At 45.3% G+C, this 24,584-nt stretch overlaps 8 protein-coding genes across 8 annotated transcripts in view; 1 reads left to right on the forward strand and 7 right to left on the reverse strand.

Moving 5' to 3' along the window:
• Window positions 1-762, reverse strand: part of H257_06879 (hypothetical protein) — a gene marked incomplete at both ends in the record, with an annotated part of 1,479 nt that extends 717 nt beyond the window's left edge. Inside the window, 2 exons of the mRNA XM_009832253.1 lie at window positions 17-112; window positions 680-762. Coding sequence (XP_009830555.1) covers window positions 17-112; window positions 680-762 — 179 coding nt within the window. The remainder of the gene's footprint in view (window positions 1-16; window positions 113-679) is intronic.
• A 36-nt stretch (window positions 763-798) lies between these two features.
• On the reverse strand, window positions 799-4,766 carry H257_06880 (hypothetical protein; the record flags this gene model as incomplete). The annotated part of the gene is made up of 3 exons (XM_009832254.1): window positions 799-957; window positions 2,262-2,339; window positions 4,563-4,766. The coding sequence occupies 3 exons, from the start codon at window positions 4,764-4,766 to the stop codon at window positions 799-801; spliced, it is 441 nt and encodes a 146-aa protein (XP_009830556.1).
• A 189-nt stretch (window positions 4,767-4,955) lies between these two features.
• H257_06881 (hypothetical protein) lies at window positions 4,956-6,039 on the reverse strand. The gene has a single exon (XM_009832255.1). It carries the CDS (start codon window positions 5,927-5,929, stop codon window positions 5,024-5,026), a length of 906 nt encoding a protein of 301 aa, XP_009830557.1. The 5' UTR covers window positions 5,930-6,039; the 3' UTR covers window positions 4,956-5,023.
• Window positions 6,040-9,164: 3,125 nt separating this feature from the next.
• H257_06882 (hypothetical protein) lies at window positions 9,165-9,857 on the reverse strand (the record flags this gene model as incomplete). The annotated part of the gene is made up of 1 exon (XM_009832256.1): window positions 9,165-9,857. One exon carries the CDS (start codon window positions 9,855-9,857, stop codon window positions 9,165-9,167), a length of 693 nt encoding a protein of 230 aa, XP_009830558.1.
• A 959-nt stretch (window positions 9,858-10,816) lies between these two features.
• H257_06883 (3,4-dihydroxy-2-butanone-4-phosphate synthase) lies at window positions 10,817-14,409 on the reverse strand (the record flags this gene model as incomplete). The annotated part of the gene is made up of 6 exons (XM_009832257.1): window positions 10,817-10,995; window positions 11,061-11,218; window positions 11,291-11,381; window positions 11,500-11,691; window positions 11,752-12,198; window positions 13,008-14,409. 6 exons carry the CDS (start codon window positions 14,407-14,409, stop codon window positions 10,817-10,819), a joined length of 2,469 nt encoding a protein of 822 aa, XP_009830559.1.
• A 3,417-nt stretch (window positions 14,410-17,826) lies between these two features.
• H257_06884 (hypothetical protein) lies at window positions 17,827-19,106 on the reverse strand. The gene has a single exon (XM_009832258.1). It carries the CDS (start codon window positions 19,052-19,054, stop codon window positions 17,981-17,983), a length of 1,074 nt encoding a protein of 357 aa, XP_009830560.1. The 5' UTR covers window positions 19,055-19,106; the 3' UTR covers window positions 17,827-17,980.
• A 509-nt stretch (window positions 19,107-19,615) lies between these two features.
• On the forward strand, window positions 19,616-19,848 carry H257_06885 (hypothetical protein; the record flags this gene model as incomplete). Its single annotated transcript, XM_009832259.1, has 2 exons — window positions 19,616-19,686; window positions 19,740-19,848. 2 exons carry the CDS (start codon window positions 19,616-19,618, stop codon window positions 19,846-19,848), a joined length of 180 nt encoding a protein of 59 aa, XP_009830561.1.
• A 2,103-nt stretch (window positions 19,849-21,951) lies between these two features.
• Window positions 21,952-22,482, reverse strand: H257_06886 (hypothetical protein; the record flags this gene model as incomplete). The annotated part of the gene is made up of 1 exon (XM_009832260.1): window positions 21,952-22,482. One exon carries the CDS (start codon window positions 22,480-22,482, stop codon window positions 21,952-21,954), a length of 531 nt encoding a protein of 176 aa, XP_009830562.1.
• Between the last annotated feature and the right edge of the window lie 2,102 nt (window positions 22,483-24,584).

Here is a 24,584-nt window from a genome sequence, read left to right on the forward strand (position 1 = left end):
CTGGACGCTACCATACAGCGAGTGCTGGATCGTACGAAGGGAAACGTCGTCGCTCAAGACACTGCCTTGTAGTGGGCCAGCTTTGCAGCGACGCAGGGCTTGATGCCATTGCCTGATGGACAGATTAGGTCTACTTCCGAGGAGATAGTAGTATAATACCGAAACAAGTTTGGCTGTCCAGTTCATTTGGTTGCATGTCATGTTTGCTGGAAAATCGGAAATGTCACCCGAGAGGCATCGACCGTATAATTGTATATCCTGTCTCGTTATAATATTTTCCTTCCAACATTGAATACCCTATCCCTGCAAAAAATATGCATTTTTCTATAATTTGTTCAAGATACAAAAATGCACCTTCAATTGGACCTCTCAATATCAGTGAATCTGCTTAGAAAATCGGATTTAACGATGCCAAAAGCAAATGAAACTCGATAGATTAGACGGAATCTGATAGCACGCTATCTCAGCTTCACAGAGCACAATTTGGAATTTCCGTCCGATTCATCAGGGCGGTGCTACGAGATTTTTACCACGACGCGATGAAAAAGTGTGCTTAGATTTGCCCCTTACGTTAACGTCGACCATTGAGCTTTGGCTTCGTCTTTGCGGTGTCCGTGGGGTCGTAGATACTGTCGGCATGTCGGGTGTAGTGGTGGATAAAACTCTCGTCCTGGTATACCACCGGTCGCCGGGGAGTGTCATGACTGTCGGCCACATGAAGTTGACGTACGAATCGCGGGCTTGCTCGTGCGCTGTGGCCATCCGATACGTTGTGTTGCGAGAGGGCTTGCCACGTCCTTAGCCTTGCTTGTCCAAGAAGCGCTGAACGGCGCGTAGACAAGCGGCGTGGTCTTTGGCTCCATCGGCAACGATGACCACGTGGGCATCTTGCAGCAAGGCGATAACGTCCTTCGCCACAGTGCGCGTGTGGGTGACAGATCGATCGCGGACAAAAGTCTGCACAAGGTCCCGAACTTCACGTGTGTTTGGCACGCGTGAATGATGAATTGTCGTGTTGGATGGTAAATTTGCGACTGTGACATTTCCTGTTTGCATGTACTCAGCCAGAACCGCTTTAACAGTACGTGTACTTCGACCAAGCAGCCGGGCTATGGTGCCAGCGAAATCTACAGTGTTGTCTTCACACAGAGTAGCTTAAAGCCACAGAATGTCAAGCTTCTCGTCGTGCGTGAGACTGCGCTGCTTAACGAAGTCGTCGATTTGGGTTTTTGGCGATCACACCCTCAATTTTTGTCCGATCGTCCTGCTGGAATGGTTGACCCGCTAACATCTCCTGTCGCTTTAGAGGTCGTGACGTTGATATGTCAGTGGAGGCAAGTCCCAATGACGCCCACACGGGCGATAACACTGCTGCACCATTTCCCCCGGTTGACCCAAGAGTCAGTGAACCGCTGGTTGAAACACCAACTACTCTAACGTCAATGCACTCCCACTCTCCACACCACGCGCCACCACTCGAACTGGCCTCGAAACGAGCTGGAACGTCTCCAGTTCACAAGAATTTCAAGTCGTGCGATCGACGAAAAATGGTCGCCAAACAATCCTACCCCTTCATCTACCATCATTTGCATTCCCCAATTGCTTTGATGAGCTCTCTGGCATCTCCGCCACAATGAGCAATGTGGGGGATAGTGAACGCCTCGTGTCATTCATTCCCTTTGTCAAATAGATTCCACTCGATCTCGTTGGAGACCTCATAGTCCAACGTATGGTGTACCTTCCCGGGGCAAATATCCGTGTCTCGTGGGACCCAAATCAGGTGAGCCTCTCCGAGCTCGTGAACTTTCTTGAGACTGCAACGAACAAAGACCAAGCTATTGACCTCTTTGTCGATATGAACCCAAGACGGACGTAGTCTGTGGACCCAGTACATCAGTTTCACACCACTGGTACCTAGACACATTATCAGAACAGTGTACATGCAACGTGTACTGAACATATATATGAATCAATCGTTATGTACAGTTTCTATTTTTACAGTGTATGTGTACATACATACCTACTGCTTGGTTCAATGAACATGGAGGGCAATGGATAACCTTGCCCTCAAAAGTTGATCAGTAGTACAAACAGTTTCATTTTACTCGAGTTTGTCGAATGGTACTGTCGATGCATACTCCTTTCATGAACTCGAGATCACCTTCTCCAAACATCACTTTGAACGGGTCGGATACGCTCTCCAAAATTGATTTATTGGACTTCACCGGCTTCTACACGGCTGTGGAACATGACCGAAGCACCTCAATTGTCGCACCCCAAGGTTGAGAGAACAAGGCCAAAGCCGACGCGTCCGGGTCCTTGCAGCTTTTGAAGTCATCCTGCAACGTCAACATTGAAATTAGATTGTCATTTACATTATACATTATTTTGGTATGCTTTACTGTTAATACAATTAACCCTTCGATATATGTGGGAAAGTTGGTGCTAGGACGAGCTGAATAGTCCTAGACAATCGTTTGCGAAGTAGCTTGTATACCGGTATGTGTGGAGGAGTGTGCGTTCTGGCAGTTCAGGATTTATCAATACTAAATGTTTGATACTATTCTTATTGACAAGTCATTATATACCAAACACGTTGTACTGAAATGTGATGCTAACTCGAACTGAAATGCAAATTTTGCGAAAGTTCACTAGGAACTGCATAGCAGAATACTCTCATACCTCATAACCCCGTGCCAAGAAACGTTTTATTAGACTCCGTCGTGGCGTTTCATGACTGAAATGATACAGAAACGTCCGCACGACAAATCGAAATTGTCAGTTCCCCATGGCATGTAAACGTTGCGGAGGATGGTTTGCTTCGCTTTGCATCGACGATGATGACGTTTCGTCTGGCCTGGTGAGTCTTGTCGCTGGGAGCACTTATACTGAATAGATATGGCGTCGTAATGTTGGAAACGAAACTTGACGTTCATTGGCTTGCCAGCTATAAGTTCATTGGCTTGCCAGCTATAAATACACAGTTGTACTTCTCAAATTCTGTCATATATGGTGCAAGTCACCTAAAGACTACAAATAAATGCCTTGACTTTCGACAGCTATTCCAACTTTGTATTGATATTATTTAGGAAAATATACCGTAATAACGATAGAACTGGACAAGCCCAACAGAAGTTACGGTTCAGATTTTTGATTGGTGAAAAATTGATTGAGTAATAGAATTTAAACCAACCGGCCTTTCTGTACGGAGATATATGGAACCAGGTACATTTTGGTCGAAAAGGAGTATCAAGTATATCTTGGTCTTTGTATACAGCACTTATCCGTACGAACGTTTTCATTGTATCTGGATTATTCACAATGTTTAACCAAATTACCAGGTAAAAAACGTAACTAATAATGATTTAACGTCAAGATTTCGTGGGTTTAACTGAAAGAACCGAGGCGTTTAATAGTAAAACGTCTCCTCCTGAGGATGGCCGATCTGTAGTCTTTAGATGACTTGCACCATACTTACTGTTAATCAATTCTACAAGTGTACTGAAATACCGAAACAGAAGCAGTAAGTTATTGCTCAAATGGTGCAATATATTCGAAATCGCTCAAGATATTTCGCATTTACTAGCATTTCAAAATTCAATACAAAACCCAAGCTGATAATTTCCCACGACTATACTTTGGCAATTGACATGGCAAAGCTGTACAAAGGCAGCAGTTGGCGCCGCGTAGTAAACTGGTCCAATGCGCGGTGTAGTTAGCGTTGTTGGCGTCGGTAATGACTACAGAACTCATGTCGTTATACCAGTAATGTATTCCGCAGCGAAAGACCTACACCACTTCCCGTTCAAGTTGAAATGAATTTCCAGTCAATGTGAAATACAGAAATATTATAAGATTTCACAAGTGCAGTTTCACATCTCAACATGAAAAATGTTCACTTCAAAATGAAACGTTAAACTTACTTCAACTACACCATTTCCCGTTCAAGTTGAAATGAATTTCCAGTCAATGTGAAATGCAGAAATATTATAAGATTTCACAAGTGCAGTTTCACATCTCAACATGAAAAATGTTCACATCAAAATGAAACGTTAAACTTACTTCAACTATACTATAGTGACCATAAGGTGATGAATTATACTACCCTTCAGTATTCAATAGTGATTCAATCATCATGTCTACCCTCCCTCACCCATCTTCCTCCTTTATCCAAATCATTCACCAGAATATATATGAAACAAAGTACCATGTTTCAAGTTGAATGTTAAAGAATTCATGTTGATATGAAAATCGTCGTGTTTCGAACGTGTTCATTTCACATAGACTGGAAATTCATTTCAACTTGACATGTGGGTGTACTGTAGTAGCAAGCTTGCATCACCATTTCCAAAAGTCAATTCGAATTGCTGACCCGCCGCCAACTGGTCAGCATCCAGCGAGTTTGCTGTGCGCTATGTTCGGAACAGTGGACACAATCCTTTCATTGCCCTGAACTGGCCCAGAGCAACCTCGCTGGGCGATGGAGGGCTACTATCATTAATGCGCATTTCTGCACAGTCGCTAAGCTGTTGGCTTTGCAAAGGGCGATGACGCACACCAACCACGACAATAGTGAACGCACGAGGGAAGCGGGATACATTCAAGATCACTCGATCGTCATGAACGCTCGAATGATCTTGAATTCGTTGCCGCTTAACGGCTGACGTCGACTCTTTGGAGAAAGGGGCGACGGCGGTCGAGATCGGGGCAGCCGTCGAAGCCGCGATCGAGACTCGCGCAGCCGCCGGCGGTAGAATGCCACGCATGTTTACAGCTCGGAAATACACCTTTGCAACCTCCTTGGGTGTGTGAATGTGAAGGCAATGGCATGAGTACTCCGGAGTAGGTACTACGTAGTGCTATAAAAGTACTAATTATTAATAATACTACTATTAATACGTACTACGTATTAATACAGTGTAGTAGTACTTACTGTACGTACTACTGTAGTAGTAGGCATTGAGTACTTTTTGCAGAGAATATATTTATTTCCCTTTAACTGTTAATTACAGACAGTGTTTGTTTACCTCCTGTATGTATCCAGTGAAGGCATTCCAGTAATGCAGGTCGAGGCATAACTTGGTCTTTGATTGGGACCATCCCGTCCAAATGGTGTCAAGTCTGCCGTTGGCGCAGCATGCATGGTCGCCTCGTACCCGTACTCCGCCGTCGTCGAACTCGATGTCGCATACATGAACGTATCCGACACGTCGTCTTGGCGGTTTCCTGGATGTGATAGTTGCCATGCACCGTTGAATGCAGCTGCGGGTGGAGGAGGCTGAGAAAAGTGCGCTAACGGATTCGATTCGACATAGTCTGCCGCGCTGGACACGTGGGTGTCGAACGACCGCGAACCCGTCGATCCATTTGGCCATTGTTTCCATACGTCTTCGAGTGAAGTGCGACCTTGAGCGCCATTGCTTGCCCTCCTTGCTTCATGTGGATATGACAATGAGGTGGATTGGTCTGAGTAGTATCGAGGCGGCACCTCCATGGACGCCTTTGCCGATGACAACGGACCACGCAATACAGGGGGGACGGAGCTGGCGTTGGACGACAATTGGATCGATGGTGGCTGCGAAGCATGTTCGTTGGGAGCTTGGGGGTGATAGAATCTCGGGTATGGAGGGGCTCCGATTGTGCTGGACGATGCAAGAGGTTTCGACGACAGTTGCTCGTCAGAATTCGATGGGTTGCTCGATCTACGCTGCTGTCTTGTCTGGCTGCGACGTCGACACCACATGCACACGACAGCACACAGCAGCAAGGCAGGTATGCCACCTACGACGATGGCAGCCCATGGAATCGATGCGAGCTCGACTTGACGAGAGGGACGCGGAGTTGAAGATGGGGACGGTGGAGACGTGATCGACGTAGTCGCATTGGTGATGATGGCATGAACCAACGCTGCTTGGACACTCGCATACATCGCCGCGATGCGCGCGGGACACGAGCGTACGTGCTGTAAAGATGACGTCTCTGGTAGTACTGTAGTACACTGTACTACGTACTCTGGAGTAGGACAACAGCAAAGTCACATCAGGGATTTCTCACCCAAAGCCGAATTTATACAATCGCAATTATTATAATAATACTAGTAAATTTATTTAACCTATGTTCTTTATGTTCTTCAGCTTAGAATGGAATTTTACAGGCACTTTCGTAAAACAAGTTGTTTGCCGTTTTCATTCTGACAAACAACTTGTTTTATTTACGTCAACCCGTCAAGGTGCATGCCGCAATGAAACTGAAGAAGCTATGGCCACATACATGACCTCCCATCCGTGATCACTACAAACATTAACTACTCCGAGTAGTTTATAACGTGAGGGATATAGTTAGGCTAGTCGTCGCTCTGTCCAATGAGTCAAAGCTATGCCATACCTACAACACTTGATATGTACTACATTTAGTACTGTGCGTGGAAAGCAAGGGCTCACATCAACTACACGATGTATAGTACTCCCATTTCACATCCTAATACGGAATGTATCGTGATGAACTGGTGGTTGCACTGCGTAAGTTGGCCTGGTGCTGTAACTCGATTAGTTAGCGGATGAAATAAAGTAATTAATTGTAAATGCAGAACTTGGTTTTAGCGTTGTTTTACCTTCAATCGGGCTTATATTATTTTAAACGTCTGGTTGCTTAACGCAGTTAAACAACGGGCAAATTACGTGAAAAGCACAATACAGTATATGGGCCCCCCCACTATTTTCAATGACCTCCACTGAAAGGGCATAGAATATTCAATATTTGAATTGCTTTGTTTCTTCTGATTTAACGTTAAGGTAGAGGCATTGTATTGACTTATTTATGGAATTCGTAGGGAGATTGCCTACGATTTCATATTTAACCAATGAAAACACTAGTGTACAGTGATTGGATAATTCAATCACAAATCCGTGCTCATCACGAAACACTATTGAGGATAGTCCTTGGCAATGCAGGCTGCATGATACGAGTGCAATTATGCGTCGATGGAATATCATAGTCATGTACTACGGTAGTAGTTTCGACATCAACGTTGACTGTAGTAAGCATCCATTCCGTCACCATGACCTTGCCCGCTTGAAAGGCATCAGCTACCGTCGGACGACTCCAACGTGCCTCTGCATGGTGTAATGTAATGCCATACATACTACATACTAGTACGTCAAGGTCCTCAAAGGTAAACATCCAACCACGTGATATTAACGACACTCCTGAAGTAGATTTATGCACTTGTGTGCACTTGAATTGGAGAAATGTAGATAGGCCACTGTCAACAACTTGACCCGTAAATAGTTCAATACTTGCTTCATAACAGAGATATACTTACTTCTCTTGTGTGCTTATGGCCCATATACTATTAATAGTAAGAATTTCCATAAAGTCTTGATATTCGCAAACGCGTCCAGCTCGACTATCAACATATCACTATAACTCTTCCATAACGATCGCTCCTTCCTACTACGTAGTAATGCAATGCAGCACAACTTGCGCACTGCTAACGTGACATACCTAGTGCTATGAATGGCATTACCATTAGGACGCCTCACATTCCCTTTTGGCATGTGACGTGTACGATAGAGGAGGATTGGCAATTTGTGATTTTCTTGAGATCTCATTGGATATGAAAATCGTAGGACCATTTCGTCAATTCACAAATGAACTGCGAAATTTTATGTTTGCTACAAATTCGTATATAACTTGAAAAAAAAACGAGGTGGAGGATTTCGAAATGGCGAAATCGTAGGGGTGTGCGCCTACGATTGCATACAAAAGTCAAGTTCTGGCCTACGAATTCCGTAGAATGTCCATTTACCAAAAATTGGAACTTTTGTGCTGATTCGTCAAATGTATCGATTGATTCTTTGTACTGAATTTTGTATGTAAAAAGGTGTCCTGTGGTGATTGGTATCGAAATCATTGACGTTGTTGATAGTTTCTCGCAATCTGATTGACTCAACTCTTCTGCCGATTCTTCTGTACATTTGGTTGTAGAATAAACACAACAATAACACGAGTAAACTGTACACTGCTAGCTTTGTGCGTTCGCACAACTTGCTTCTACACAACAACAGGTTAACAGTAAAGTCAAACTTCCTTTTTACGGCTGATATTGGGGAACTAACATTATCCAGACTTTTTAGAAATTACGTCGCGCAGAATTTCTATTTTCGCGTGAAATAGCTACAAACCCTCTGGATAGTGAAAGAGTCTCAAGTCTATATCCGTAACTTCGAATTGAAATAGAAATAGAAATACCGTTGGAGATGCTCGGCTCGGCACTAAGCAATGGGTTTCGACTTTGAAAACTGATAATTCAAGAGGAAACACAGGTCTTTCCAGGACGCACTGAAACATCGATTTTCACAGTATCTATCATGTCCTAATATCCAATTTTCCACACAAAACACCTAAAAAGTAGTGGATAAGGTTGATCGTAGTATTAATCCTTGCATATATTTTTTGTGGTTAGGGTATAATATTCTATCAGGTACATATGCAACCCTAACAGGTTATGTATTTATAGAGCCAATTGGTTAATTGATTTATATTAATTGATATATATTAACTGTAAACTCATGGGATCCAGTAGAACACTTATTTAAAGAGGTATTCGTACACAAATTTCAAGGTGAGTGATTGGCTGAATCCGATGTCCCTTAAATTGTTCCATGTCTCTTAACACTGTAGTCGACAGCTGCGAGGGGGCTCTTGATAATGTGTATCGATAATGAAAGGATTTTTCTCAGATTTTCACCTATTTTTATGCATAGAAAGAAAAACGCGTTTATTAGATATGGAACTATATTATGTAATACGGTGAAAAGTGACTCATGTTGGAACTTTGCAACATCGCTTTAGCGAGAATATCAATATTGAAGATGTGTTTAAATGCTCACTTTGTAGCTTGGCCTGTGAGCTACAATGTTCATATTAATTGTTTATCGCTAGCATTTATGCAGCAACAATTATTCCCAAAGGCCCCCTCACAGCTGTCGACCACTGGAAATTGGAATCCGACGACGACTACAGCTTGAACGCCAAATCCTTCGGCTTCTCGCTCTTGGGGCAATGTACAATGGTGTGTCGGCGCCCGCATGAGCTCTCGGCATTGGCACAAGCTCATCAATAATAAATATAACATCGCTCTTCCCTCAGATCGGACAAACAGTTCAGCCCAAATACGGTGACGGTTTGTGTGCGGCATCGTGCAGGTACTGCGCGCGGTGATCGGGGTCTACGAATTCACACCCTCGGCTGCTGAGATCGAAGGATGAAGTCTCGGACACCATGGACTGCCGCACGAGATTCTGTAGTTGACGGCGGCTGTCTGTCAGATTCGGCGGATAGCGCTGTAGGTCGGTGGACTTCCACGCCAACAATAAAGTACCGCCTCGCCCGGCGGTGGCAAAGTCATTGTCGTCCAGTTCTTTGTCTTCCATGATGGCAACGCTGCGTTCAGACATAAACAGTTGACTGTTGAACGTGGTGGAGCTCAGGATGTTGCTGTCTCGGGTGTTCTGCGCACTGCTTCGAAGCTTGTAAATGCCTCGTTGCCACGTGGATGCGTTCGGATGGCCGTCCGTCAAAGGTGCGGCGACGGAAAATGGCGACGCAGACGACGAGAACGATGGCAATATGGTGATGGTCTTCAAGGGAGAGTCATGTGATCGTTCACGAGACTCGCGTATCCAAATAACGCACAGTCCAATGCAGATCGTGAGCAGCACTCCGAGGACCGTGCCGAGGATCCACGGCAGCGGGTCAACGGCAGGGTGATGAGACGGTACTGTCCTTGTGCTTTGGGCCGTGGCCACGGCAGCAACGACAAAGGATACGAACACGACGACGTCTCTTGCTGGCATGTCGAATCACGAATGATGGGCAGCATGATGCCATTAGAACCATGTACGAGAATGGGCGACGGTGGACACCACATTAAAAAACGTTACACGACCGTTACTTGGTGGGTTGTAATGCAAAACAAGCGAAATAACGCCGAAATGTCGAGGAATTCCCTGGATAGTATCCGTATATATCTGCTGGACGTTGAAAACGACCTAATATCGGCTTACGGATACCGGTATACGTATCCAACCAAGACGCAGGACTATACAGTATCACTGTACACAACCATACCCAGACACATTCACTCGTAGCCGTGCAACCTGGATCTCCGTCCTATCCTCATGTACGTACGTACGTAGTAGTACTTCATTTGAGGATGCTTTTCACCCGGAGATGTGTAAGTTACTAGTCAAATATAAGCGTATTGCAACGTCCACTGTACTTATCTGTGCAATAAACCAACACCCACTTCTCCATTTAACGTAAGAATTTTCATCCAAACCAAACTGCATCTTGTCACAAAACCCAGCCATCACCATCAAGCATGCGCTCCTGATATGGTAAGTTCTGCGCCGAATGCAACCCATCATGCATCCAGACAGCCCTCACTCATGCACATGCATGCACTACATATGTATTGTGCTGACTCGAACATCCCTCAACACCCATCTCAGCTCCTCGGACCACCATGAGGGCGCACGCATCCACATGATGTACACAGCTGTACGTTGTGTGGATGGACTACAGTCTACATGCACAACCTGTATCGACGATAAGCTTATGTAAAGCTGGCCATGCACCAGGATGTCACTGCGCAATGTCACTGCACAATGTCACTGCGAACGTACTGTACTGGTTGGTACATATTCGTTTGAGCATGCTAACTTACGGTCTCGACTCGACTACTTCTGGCTACATAACGTTACCATGTTCAGCTGTAGTAGTGTGTATGTATATTCTATATGTCCAATGTTGTCTATTGTGTCGCCAACACTTCAAAGCGTTCGACGTCGATGCCAAATCCGTTCGTGTCGAAGAGGGGCGCGGTTGCCGCCACGAGGACGACAGACGTCGCACCCAGTTGACGCAGAATCTGCAGTCCCATGCCAAAGATACTCTGTTGCGCCATGAGTTCACCGCTCACATCCACCAACCCTACATACCAGCAAACGTCCATCGTTGCGCTCTTTTCAGGGTCGACAGAAGGACGTAAAGTGTACCTTCATAGCCTGGAACAAACACCAGCACGCCCGCCTTGCCTTGACGCACAATGTGCTGGTGCGCAAATTGAGCTTCGATCGACCCTTCCAACGTCCCTTGGACCAAATGCACGAGCGTTCCTGTGGACGTGACCTGTCCCACCACCAAAGCATCATACCTAGAACATCCACACATATCGTTTGAGAACTGGCTCGACTCGTCATCATGCACACTCATCCAGGGAACGCACCGCTGGTCATCATACGTCGACCCGAACGTGATCTTGGTCGCGGCGCCGAAGGGCGTGTGAAGTACCGTTGGTTCCGTCAATCGCTGGACAACTGCAACAATGATGAGTTATGTCCAGGGTGTGATATTTGAAAAAATAGAAAAGAGTGAAAATTTGACGAAAACAGAGAAATTATATCGAAAAATAGAGCTCGATGCAATTATTAATACCTGTTTCGCGGGAAAAACGATACCGAATCAAGTCGGAAATGGTAATCAAATGCAACTGATGGGTCTGGGCAAACACTTCCAGCTGCGGCCGACGCAGCATGCGGCCGTAATCGTCGTTGATCTCGCAGATGAACGCCGCGGGCGTGCACCCGGCAAGGCGCGCAAGGTCCACGGATGCTTCCGTGTGTCCCGCTACATCCATCATGTGCAATGAGATGACGAGGAAGGACGAGAGAACATGAGGTGAATTACCGCGTGCCAAGACACCTCCGTCGACAGACACCAAGGGAAACACATGCCCCGGTCGGTTGAACGCAGAGGCAGATACAGTTGGGTCCGCAAGAGCGCGGATGGTTCGCGCGCGATCTGCTGCGGAAATACCCGTCGTGTTGCCTTCGTCGAGGTCTACCGTGACGGTAAACTTGCATTTGCGGACTTCTGTGTTGTTGGGCACCATCATAGGCAGCTGCAACTCGTTGATCCGTTGCACCGTCAGCGGCGCACACACAACTCCGCTTGAGTATCGGATCATAAACGCAAGGGACTCTTCCGTCGCCTTTTCGGCCGCGGTGATCAAATCGCCTTCGTTTTCACGGTCTTCGTTGTCCATTACGACCACAAACTTGCCATCGCGGATCGCTTGGAGTGCATCCTCCACGGATGACGTGCCCACGTTCGTCGCGGCGGTAGAAACAGCCACTACACATGGAGAAACCTTGAGGACGTTGCATCATGCATGCATGCGCAGCAGCCACGCCGCATGGGTGCACTAGGGGGAAGGACGTACTTTTCACGAATGCCGCACGAAAATGTACAATGGGGTGGATGGGTAACCAATCACATCGTTGTTGACGCGACTCTCACACCAAAGTGGGCAAATTCACATTTTTATACCATTCTATCGCCTTCTTTTTCTGAAGAGTATAACATTTGTAGGTACATTTTGGATCACCAAATATGAATGCAATACCTTCCTCGGAAGCTCCTTCTGCAAGTTTGAACTCATCATAGAAAAATCGATCGCCGCCGAAGTCGGAAGTCGGAAGCAGGCGCGGACGTTCATGGTAAGATAAGCCCGTTGGAATGGGCAATATTGTACTCGTAAGGTTTCAAGCTTCGACTGTCCATGCGGTCGACCTGCTTTGACGTGAACTGGACCCATGTCCAACGTTTGCCGGCATGATTGTCACCAAGTGACGACTGACTCCCTCCTTCGATGGAGCACAAGAATCAACGCAACGACCGTAGAGAGCTTGGATCACGCAGAGTTTGATGCAAATAAGTGCGCGAGAGCTACAAACTCTACATACAATGTGTTCACACGGCCGTACTAGTCGTTTCAGGTAGTGTGTTGCCACAGACGAATGAAATCACAAAGTCAGTACTGTACGTAGTACTCCACTACCAAGCAAATACTACTACCTAGTAATGCTTTGCTAACTAACTAGTCCAAGTAACGTCAAGTACTATACGTATAATGTTTTATCCTATCTATAACGTATACCCACTGTCACAGCTATCGACGGAATGGTTGGTATCCCGATCCCCACTCTTCGCATGTGCGACACTGTCGTACGAGTCTCGTGTGCTGTGGTACATACTACTGCTATCATCCAATGAGCTCATGTCGTCGTCCGAGGCAAGGGATACCGCCGGCGCATACTGTCTCGGCGTATATCTTGGGTCTACAACCGATCCATTGGACAAGAACGAAAATTTGTGCATCGTCATATCGTCGTCGTCATCGGTCCCCACATCCGCCGCGTGGATCGCGGCCACGTGGTCGTTGTAGCTCATGCTTTTCGGACTCTGAAATGACACACAATCCCGCCGCCGCCGTGATGGCGTGATCGTCGTCGTAATGTACTTTGCATGGTGCACGCCCCCGTCAAATTCCCCGAAAGCCAACGGCGGCGGCGGAGGTGGCAGATGCTTGTTCAAGTGACGTTGCAGTGCCACGTCATCGATACTCCCCCCGCGCTGAGAGTCCCATGTAAAGAACGAAGACGATCGGTCGTCAGCGGCTGCGGCATGACTGCCTCCTCCTTGGTTCATGGCGCCGCCAAGCACAGCAATCTCTGTGGACGGTGATGCGGACGGTTTCGGAAGCGATCGCTGCTTCTTGCGGACGGAAGTGGCATAGTTGGTGATGCCTCCCGGCGGGACGCCGCTGCCGTAGTCATGCTGCACGAGCACCACGGAAGGGTTGTTTGTCCGCCGTGTCTTAATCGAGGGGGGCGCCAATATACTGTCGTCGATCGTCGAGTCCGAGCTGTCCTGATGAGCCTGCCGCCGCCGGTGCACAACGAGCGCGGCGATTCCGAGGAGAATGACCGCCGCGCCGGAAACGCTTACCACGAAAATCGTCCCCATGCTGTTGTCGTGGTCGCCTTCACCAGACGTTGGATTTTGTGTCGACGGTCGAGGAAGTCGAGGTGACGATGGCATCGGCGTTATGTCGGACATGTCAACTTCTAGAGTCGAAGGCGGTGGGATGTCGATCGCTAATATGGATGGCAACGGAGCGACGACTGAGGTGGTTGGAGCGGGAGTAGTCGTCGTGGCAGGCGGCGGAGTCGTATGTGGAGGTGACGTGGATGGTGCAAGCGAAGTAGACGTCGTCGTTGGAGGTGCTGTTGTTGTCTTTGGAGGTGCTGTTGTTGGAGGCTTTGTTGTTGGAGGTGTGGTTGTTGGAGGTGATGTGGTTGTGTTCACCGGCGGCGCCGACGTAATCGGCGCCAGAGTGGTGACGACAGATGTGTTTGCAATGACCGTTGGCATGTTGGTATGGGGCATCTGTGAAGTGGAGTTGGACGAGTTATCCGCTGCCACTATATTCGTCACAGCTACTGCCGCAAGCACCACGACGTAGAGGACGCGCCGCTGGAACCTGCTAGTCGTGATCGCCATTGTCGTCATGCGCGGGAGCAAGTTGCAGATTAATGAACGCATGAACTCATGTGTTTGCAATGTTCGAACTTCGATATGGACAGTGACATAATACGGATCTAAGGTAATTCAGTTCTAATGCGACGACGACCTTTCAGCACATTCTCAACTTGTTCCTCCCGCTGTATGTAATTCAAAAGGTGTAGTATCAGAAGACTGGTGTCATGTACGTGTCGTTCTAATGTTATGTGGTTTACTACGTGTAGGAATGTGTCTACCTCTAGCGTGGCAACGTACAGTTGCCTGGTGGAGAGCCAGCTGTAATTATTGGAAAGTAGAGAAGTGTGAATGGCATGCGAAGTTCGAAGGGATGAGGGATGTTTTTTAGTTACCTGGTACTTCGAAGTAGTATGAATATTAATACTAACTGTAAACAGTACTGTATCGAGCAAACGCCGTTGTTACAGTAGTGTCCAGCTGTAACTATAGAGGCATGTGAATTTTTGACATTTCTCAAAAATTACTTAAATATGACGATGTTTTGATATGATATTCTATTTGAGTTTCGAAACACTTTACAAATGTTAGGTGTAACGTTAGTCAATTTAGGAAAATTCGGCTTTTCGTTCGATTGTGAAAAGCAAATGTATTTTCTTTTGCATTTTTATTAACGTTAGATTGAGTCAATTTGGCCCTCGAAAGTCATCCGTATCCGCATTCAAAAGAGGGGTGACGTCAAGGTAGGGAGGGTTGGAATTCTCGTTGTCGTTGACTGTCGAAGGCTTTCGAATGGCGGTGTCCACTTTGGACACCTCGATTACCACCCACACTGCACAGGTATGCTTGTACTATAACTCTTCATGCTCCTAAACTAGCGCGTTATGCTTCGTACGACACCTGATTTCGTCACTTACAACTGGTGACTGGCTCTGCGTTTTCGTGTTTGTATTAGTATTTGTATGGAATAGACTGCGATGATTGGGTATTTTCATCGTTACATGGGTGGTCCACCAACTTCACAAGTTGCTTTTGATTCTTAAAAACCAAAAGCACCTCGCGAGGTGCTTTTGGTTTATTTCGTGACGAAAAGCAGAAAGTGAAAAGTAGAATCGGAAATGAACATTGATTTTTATCGTAACTGTAAATTGACCCACCTATTGTTGTTGGTGACGAAACTATAAAATTATAAATATATCTATTGAAAATTACATTTTTCAGGGTGATGCAAACAATTGAGCAGTTATATATCAATTACATTACCGTTTCTCAACACTATATGGGTCATTCTAGTTGGCATTCCATCAACGAGCTTACGCAAATAGGCTTGGCTGATTTGATTCCAGCAAACACGAATTTGAGAACCTTCAGTTCGTCCACTGACGGAAATTGACGGCCATTCTCGTAAACTATCCACGCCAATTGACCCCAAACGTTATCAATTGGATGTAAATCAGGGCTCTTAGCAAGACATTCCATCAATAAAACACCGCTTCGCTCAATGTGCGCTTTTGTACACATGGATTGACGCGTTCTCTTGTGTGAAAAATACTATAGGCTCCACAGTCAAATATACTACCACAGTACTACATTACTCTAAATCAAAGGTACAAGGGAAGTTTGACTGTTGGAGGCAGATCTGCAACTACACCTCAGCTATGCTGTCATTCTGCTGCTTCCACAGTGTAGCTACCATATCGAATCTCCGTGACGTACAGTGTAGCTAAAGCTCGTTGTAGTACTTGCATTTAAATTAATACTTCAACCGTGTACAGTACTCCTTACCGAACGGAGGAATAGAGTATCGCATTTGTATTTTTTACCCAACGGATGTAACGATCTGCAGGTCAAATGTATTTATTTAAGGCAATTAACAACCTTTTATCCCAGATTAGTTCCAAGTGCAAATCTCCTCCAAAACATAACTTTTCAAGACGGGACTTCGTCCTAATCCGAAAGTGACCTCGTGTGATGCTTTGTTTCGGTGTTTGCGCAAACACTGTAAATCCTTGCGATCACAAAGTATTACTACACCATTTTGCGTTTAATTTTAGCTTTATTTCAAAAGGTTTCCACCACCAGGGGATATATTTCACCTAACCCCATTTCCCGACGTAAAATATAGCCATTATATTTCACCCAACTTGTGTTATAATTCACTCAAACACAGGTTAATTTCACCTTTCGAAAATTTAATTCACCTAACAAGCATTATAATTCGAGCTGTGAATCTAGAAAGATCGAAGCGCGCGAAACTCTTCGCGCGCTTTCGCATGCAATACTTGGAACACACAGCGGACGAGGCAATTGCAGGTATTCCGTCCGTGTGTATCGTATTTAACTCAACAATGAAATAGGAATTGAGTCGAATCGTTTTGTGTGTGTACACGGCTCGCCTTGAGCCGTTTTATGTCCATGCTGAGAACATGAAAGGCATGGACGTTGGTGCTTGAGCCGTAGATGTGTTGCTTGTGTTGGTTAAGGATTTACTTTTCATGAAATATAGGTGGTCAGGCGAAATATATTTTCGAAAGTTGAAATTAACCGTTGGTTGGGTGAATTATATCGGGGGTTGGGTGAAATATAATGGCCAAATTTCAATTCTGTGTGAAATATAATGGAGGTTCGGTGAATTAAAATGGGTGTTAGGTGAAATATATCCGCTGTCGGTGGAAATATTTTGAAAAAAAGCTGAAGTAAACGCAAAATGGTGTAGTATTTTGGTAAGGGATGCCGGTACAGTGGTACACTGCAGTCCAAGGACTTTTTAGGTGTAAATATACTACTACTAGTACACCATTTCCCGTTCAAATTGAAATGAATTTCCAGTCAATGTGAAATGCAGAAATATTATAAGATTTCACAAGTGCAGTTTCACATCTCAACATGAAAAATGTTCATTCAAAATGAAACGTTAAACTTACTTCAACTATAGTATAGTGACCATAAGGTGATGAATTATACTACCCTTCAGTATACAATAGTGATTCAATCATCATGTCTACCCTCCCTCACCCATCTTCCTCCTTTATCCAAATCATACACCAGAATATATATGAAACAAAGTACCATGTTTCAAGTTGAATGTTAGAGAATTCATGTTGATATGAAAATCGTCGTGTTTCGAACGTGTTCATTTCACATTGACTGGAAATTCATTTCAACTTGAACGGGAAGTGGTGTAGTATTATTAATAATAGTATGGTGCATTTCATCTAAAGACTACAGATCGTTAGTTTAAACGCCTCGGTTCTTTCAGTTAAACCCACGTAATGTTGACGTTAAATCATTATTACTTACGTTTTTTATCTGGTAAATAGGTTAAACGTTCTCAATAATCCGGATACAATGGAAACGTTCATACGGATAAGTGCTACATACAAAGACCAAGATATACTTGATGCTCCTTTCCGGCCAAAATGTGCCTGGCTCCATGATATATTTCCATACAAAAAGGCTGGTTGGTTTAAATTCTATTACTCGATCAATTTTTCGCCAATCGAAATTTTGAACCGTAACTTCTGTTGGTCTTGTCCAGTTCTATCGTTATGACGGCTTATTTTCCTGGAATAGCTGTCGAAAGACAAGGGATTTTCTATTGTTTCCCCACAAAGCTGTCATAGGACGACGACGCCGCCGAGAAACTCTGAGGATGCGCAGCATGACTCTGGGGACTGAACATGCCTTCTTGGTCAGACAGGAACGACCCGTGGCTGTGTCGACTGCCGTAGCTACTCCCACCATAGCTCGGCCGATCGAATTCGACGCTGGCGTAGCTGTTGGAGCGACCTGCGGCGGCCCATGGGTTGGTCGTCGCCGATACTCCATGCGATGTGGACGATGACGGACTACTAGCCTTGGAGCTTCCTTCACTCGTCCATGACTGGCGGGTAGTGGACCAAGCTCCAGTAGTTGGCGCTGCTATCGGCGCGGTCATTTGGCGAGATGAGCTTTGCCAGGTAAAGAAACCCGTGGTGGTCTCGGTCTCGAAGTTGGTGGGAGCAACATTCCCATGATCGTCCACTGCCGGGGTCACATCGATCACGGCGTGGTCGGTGGTTGCTTTCATCTGCCTCGACGATATGGTGGAGGTGTTGGATGATGTTGCACCGTTGCTCACAGGTTTGAATGGCTCTGGAGATAAGACTCGAACGGGTGGCGCATATCCTTCGTTGACTTTGGACGTATGAGCTGCGTCGAAACGTACCTCGTTGTCGTCTTCACTTTCCCCGCACCGGCGGCGGCGGCGTAGAAAGAACACGGCCAGTCCGAGTACGACTACCCCGACCACCACACCTCCGACGATGACGTACGTGGTGGAATTGCGGGGTGAGTCTTCGCTCTTCGTAGTGACGGCAGGTGATGGAGGTGACTCGATGGAAGGTTTGACTAACGGGACGCCTGTGGAGGATTGCGTTAATGCTTGCTCCACTTGCAACTCTGGAGTCGCGATTGCTACAGAGGTACTTGGTCGTGGTGCATCTGTGGGTTTCGGCGGGTCGGTCTTGACGGCAGGAGGAGTCGTCACGGTAGGAGTGGTGAGGGTGGTTGTGACTGGGACGGCGGATTGGTGTAGTGTAGTGGGAAGGGCGGGAGCGTTGGTGGTGGTGACTTGGCCAGATACGAGGAGCGCTCCGTAGACGAGAACAACGAACAAGGACGGCTTCATCCCTCGCGAAGTCACGAGTTGGAGTGGAGGCGGTCAACGTTGCCCTTGTCGCCACCTCACAGCAGAATATAAAAACGTAAAAACCAAGCAAAACACATCTAGAGATAAATATACCGCAAGTATTGGTATCATTATTGTATAGGAGTATGTGCAAAACCATGCAAATAAAACTCCCCATAAGAGTGCCTCGACCTCCTATTGGTTGAATATAGTTTCGAACTTGGCAGTAATAGAACTTGACACAGGTGCACACGAAAAAAAATACATACCATCTGATATCTACTTCCAGGAACGTAAAAAAATATGCAGAAAAACACATCATAAGTTGATTGGATACTAGTATATATATATGACTCGTGTTCATGTATTAATAGTACTCCAATTTAACACCTCGAGGTTTGAAGTTTGAAATGCCTACCCCACTGCTCCCACAGCGCGTCCACAGGCATTACACTCTGGATGACGGCATCAAGCTACTGAAATCGTACGAGACTACAAATCTCACTGCTACGGCCATTCGGTCTTTGAAGGGTACTGTATTCCACGTTCAACGTGGCTAACATGGCTCAAGAAGAGGGACTCTTACCTCACAACCCAGCGAAACAAGAAGTGTCTGACGCTTGGGGGTCAAGGTAGACCTGTGGTCATGCAATATTTGCCCAGGATCTATTGTACTTCATGAAAGCGGTTCGGGCCGACAGCCACCTGCTTACAACAGCCACAAGGTCATGTGGATCAAGAACCATCAAACGTTGTGGGTCGAAGAATACCTGGCGCGCAAGACCGCCAGTTGAACTGGTTACGATGGGCTGTTTGGGTCGTACTCGGAGTAATGTATTTCATATAACGTTACTACGAAGTACTAAAGTATCTTGTTTCTTGTATGTGGTAAGGTGTTTTGATACAACTGAGGACTAAGTTGCGGATAATGAATATTTTGTGTGTTTTTTTGGCGAATCACAAGAGATTAAACCATGGCGTCCAGTCACACCAGCTTAGACGAATTTTTTTTACTGTTAATCTAGTCAAAAGTGACATTATACAAACTTTTATATATTGTAGTGTACTACTGTGTCGAGTTCTTTCCCATTTCACTGTATCCCCTAAATTTCAGTTTGCAGTGAAGTACTCGTACCGTAAATGGGAGAAGGAATTTACGGTTACGCATAGCTCTATCCGGCTAACTAGTCTACCTGGCTATATTTGCCTTGGACGAGTTCGCATCTGTGGAACAAGTTCTGGGAGAGCGTCCGAAAATGCGACGTATCCGGATAAATATTCTCGCAATTAAAATAATATCAATCCGTACGTTTTTTATGAAATCGAGTGCCAGACATGGACAATTGAATGCCCACAACTCACTCTGTCAGTCCTGATGACATTTGCACCACTTTTTAAATAACTTTATCGCAGAATACTGTTCCAGTAGACAGATTCGATGCAAAATAGCAGTGATTTTTACGTGTTCCGACACGTTCCAAAAGTTCCAAATGACTGGAATTCGTTGGAGCGTCGTGCTGGTCTGTACTATTAATAGTACTTCTCATCATTATCAGAATAGAGAGTTTTTGGAACACCACTTTTTTTACTGTGAGGAAAGATAGCCCAAATTCCTGTAATAAATTATAAACCTCTGTAAATTGAAAATCACAACTTTCCGGATCTCGGGAGCTGGGAAATGCGGGAACAGGACAGAAACACATCACTATGAAGAATTAAAGGTCCTTGATTCCTTCAAATCGTGGTGTATAATTGTCGAGGGGAGACATGCAACTTTATTCAAGTGGTCACGTGCGAGCCAACCAGGAACTGAATCTGCCACTTCCACGGAAACAAACGCAATGTAAGTTACATGTGCCTTTCCCGCATGTACGCATGCACAAGCTGCAGGATGTAACGTTATAAATCGTTTTCAAAACGTAAATAATTATGGGGATGAATAAAAATACTCATAATGGTGACTGAACTGGTGTAAGCGGCAAAAACACACTAATATCCGTACTTCTTGCCCAATAGAATGTCAGAATTGATATGATTGGATAAAACTATTCGGAGGCACATTGAACCTATATGATATTTAATGACATACACACTTGCTCCAGTAATACACGAAAAGTAGCCGACAGTGAATAAATAGATATTCGTACAGTATCGTTTGGTTGGATCGGCGCGTGTGCAATGCTTTAATCAAATCTAAATTTCAAAAAACAATGATTTACTGCTCGGGTTAGTGGCCACCTTTACAATTATACTTAAATTCCAAACAATTAAATTGCCTTGTCTTCAATTTTCCTTACTTCTATCCACCACATGTTGCTTAGTACAGTCGTTCTTCTCAACCGCATGAGTCCATAAACCTATAGCGACCTTGTCCAATTAAAACACTGGTGAGCTTTGCTTCCCCGTTCTGTGGCTTGAGACCGAAATAGTCAGTCCCTACAAATTCGAGCATATTCAGCCTGACTATCCACAAGCAAGTTGGAATGGCTGCCAATTACTCCGGAGTATTGGCTATCTAGGACGGGAACGAGGACAAGGATCATCCCAGAAGTGGATTCCATGTCACCACCGTCGTCCAAAGCAAACATAATAAGTTAAGGATTATCAAAATGCAAATGCCAAGTTCAAGTTATAAAACCTGCATGAGAGGATCTGCTCGAAACAAACACATTCAAATTTCGGCAAATCAATGATTGCTTACGTTAGTATGATCCTATTGACCAATTGTTTTCACGTTTTCGTATAATATCATAAAGTATAATTGGATGGCAGGCTGCCCTACTTTGGCAGCAAGAAGGCACACCTTGTGAGTAGTAGTATTTCACCTGTACAATGCCCATTGCAGACTTCGTGGTGATTAGCAATACCGTAAAGAGTTCTGGGACTCATAAACTTACTTATAACTTAAAGGACGAGTGATCGGACGATTCTGAGACTCGGATGGCTAGCTCTCCATCGTCATAGCTTAACGTGGACTCGTGGGATCTGTACCACTGGTCCACCTTCCCTAAAACTATTGACGGCACTCGCTCTCGCATGGTGCCTTCGGGGGAGTGCAGCATGATGTGGGCTCCACATACATACGTGTCGAAGATGTTCATGCCTTCTCCGTATCTGGTCCTGGACAGGCAAATGCTAGGTACGCGGCGGCGGTCGTCTTTTCGCTGGTGCTTTCGCTTGAACAACACCATGAACAGACCAACTGCAGTCATGACCACGATCGCAGCGACCAGCACAACCATGACATTCATCAATTGGCTGGCGGACTCTGGTGACCCGGCGGAGGCGGCTGCTGTCGGCCGCGCACGATTGAAATGCGGATGGTCAACTTGGGTGACGGGCAGTCCAATGGTGTCTTGTGGGGCGGTGAAGTTGGAGCTGTTAGTACTTGAGTTTGCATGTACCCACACGTCTTCCAGAGGGACCATCGCTGTGCTGTGTGACTTGCGCAGTGCTCGTGCCACTTCGATGATGGCAAATGGCTTGATTGACGAATACATACACTACAGGATTAATAGTACAACACATATACAGTGATTAACAGGTATACTGTACAGTGAGTCCCTTTACAACATAGACAAATGCACCGTCAAGAGCCAATCCAATGCCAAAGCACAAGGAGGAGCGACGGGCGGTGGACAAGGTATACATATATACATATATACTAACGTTTGAGCCTGTTTCAAGTAGAATTCGAAAATCGCGAATAAATGGGGTGACAAAATGCTACACTGTACTGGTACTTTCGATTTTGTTGCCATGATCGATTGGACATAACTCGTGTCCAGAAAAGTCAAAGTGATTGGCCAACATACTCAATATTTAACCTCAGAGATGAAGAGTAAGATCAATAATTGGCTGGTGATCGATAATTTCAGCCAGTAGTTTGGCGCGGCGATGTGTTGTCAAAAATGGGATGAAATGGGGTCATGCACCCCATTTTGAAAAGTGGGATTTGGAATGAGTTGGAGAGCGTTTTGATTGGCTGTTGCCCATTTCGAAATTTACTTGGGATAGGCTCTTAATGTAGTATTGGAATCAACAACTTGCAACGAATTCATGCGTTCTTGTGTGAATTATACACTACGTACAGTTATGGTACAAATTGATATGCATGCTTGATTTAGTTTGATGTGATTGTGATTTACTACCTACTTCACTACTTCAGTATGATCCAAAAAGTACCGGTAACTACAGCGATACTAGGTCACTTGACGGTACTGTACATGTGAACCGTCGTATGATCTACTTTTCGTCGTGCACCGACATACTGCTTTGCGATCCGCAACATCATATGCCACGTTGGGATGAGTTCCGTACCTATGTACTTCCCCTGTCAAGACCACCATACACTTCTGACGGATAATTGTCCTGGTTGTTGCACAGATAAGTATAGTGACATGCCTAGCGCTTACAAGCACAAAACCTCACATTTCGGCAAGGGGTTAGTTAAGTGCATTTCTGTGGTTAGCGATAGCAAACCACTGGGATACAACTTAACCCCAGAAATAGCATTAAATGTACGTACATGTGCCCACTGGGTTTAGGACGGAGTCCCAGGTTCAGGGCTACCGGTACGGGTCTTGCTTTTTGTAGATTGATGTCTTATCTCTGCAATGAACTGGGTTGTTCCAGACGATTATCCGTTGATTCGATATTCCCTGAGAACAGGTAGGTTTAAACTACCTGCTGCTGGGGAATTCCTCTATTTTACAGTTTTAGTGCCAAGTTACTACTAGCAAGCTACTATTAATAGTAAGCTACTACTATTAAAACGTACTATTAATAGAAGTACTATTACGTATTATAATAATACCCACTTATATTGCTCCAGACCACTTTTTCAGGATTTACAGTTAATGGGGGAAGATTTCAATCAATTCATACTTTTAAATACCCAATTCCTACAGCAATCTGAATATGAATTCAGGCGGTTGTTTGTCACTGAACAAGAGGAGTAGAGCATCGGTTTCTTAACTCAAAGGTCGTGGGTTCGATCCCCGGATTCCCCGGATTATTTCCGCAAGGATTTATCCGTCCCTCCCCTGGGGAATCCGGATAACAAGGGCCGCGTACGAAGACGAGGACCGAACTTCGAAGAAGATCGGTCGAAGCACGAGGTATGAAGCGTTGAGCGAAGTAAAAACCGAAGATTACACACCGTTACAATTGGTGAAGCGGTTCCATAACATGTGGTTCTAGTGTCGGCCCTCGCGGAGGAATGTCTTAAAAATGATAATCCAAAACTCAATTAATCACTGAACAAGAGGTCTAGTAGACCTCTTGTTCACTTACAAATTTCTGTAACTGTAACTTTGTGGTAGAGATCCAAGAAAGAAAAGTAGAATGATGATCATTTTCCCCGATTTGTGGAGTTCCCAGGCAATCAAATTTAATTCAATCTTGCCGCTCGAAACATAATATTTACCAATCATAAATCAGTTTGTGAAATAGAGCTACTTGATTGGCTTATTCGAAAATGAACTGTGCCCATTTTCCGCGGCACACTTTAGCGTCGTTCCCTGTATTC

The sequence above is a fragment of the Aphanomyces astaci genome, assembly GCF_000520075.1.
Source record: "Aphanomyces astaci strain APO3 unplaced genomic scaffold supercont1.14, whole genome shotgun sequence".
Taxonomy (NCBI): Eukaryota; Oomycota; class Saprolegniomycetes; order Saprolegniales; family Verrucalvaceae; genus Aphanomyces; species Aphanomyces astaci.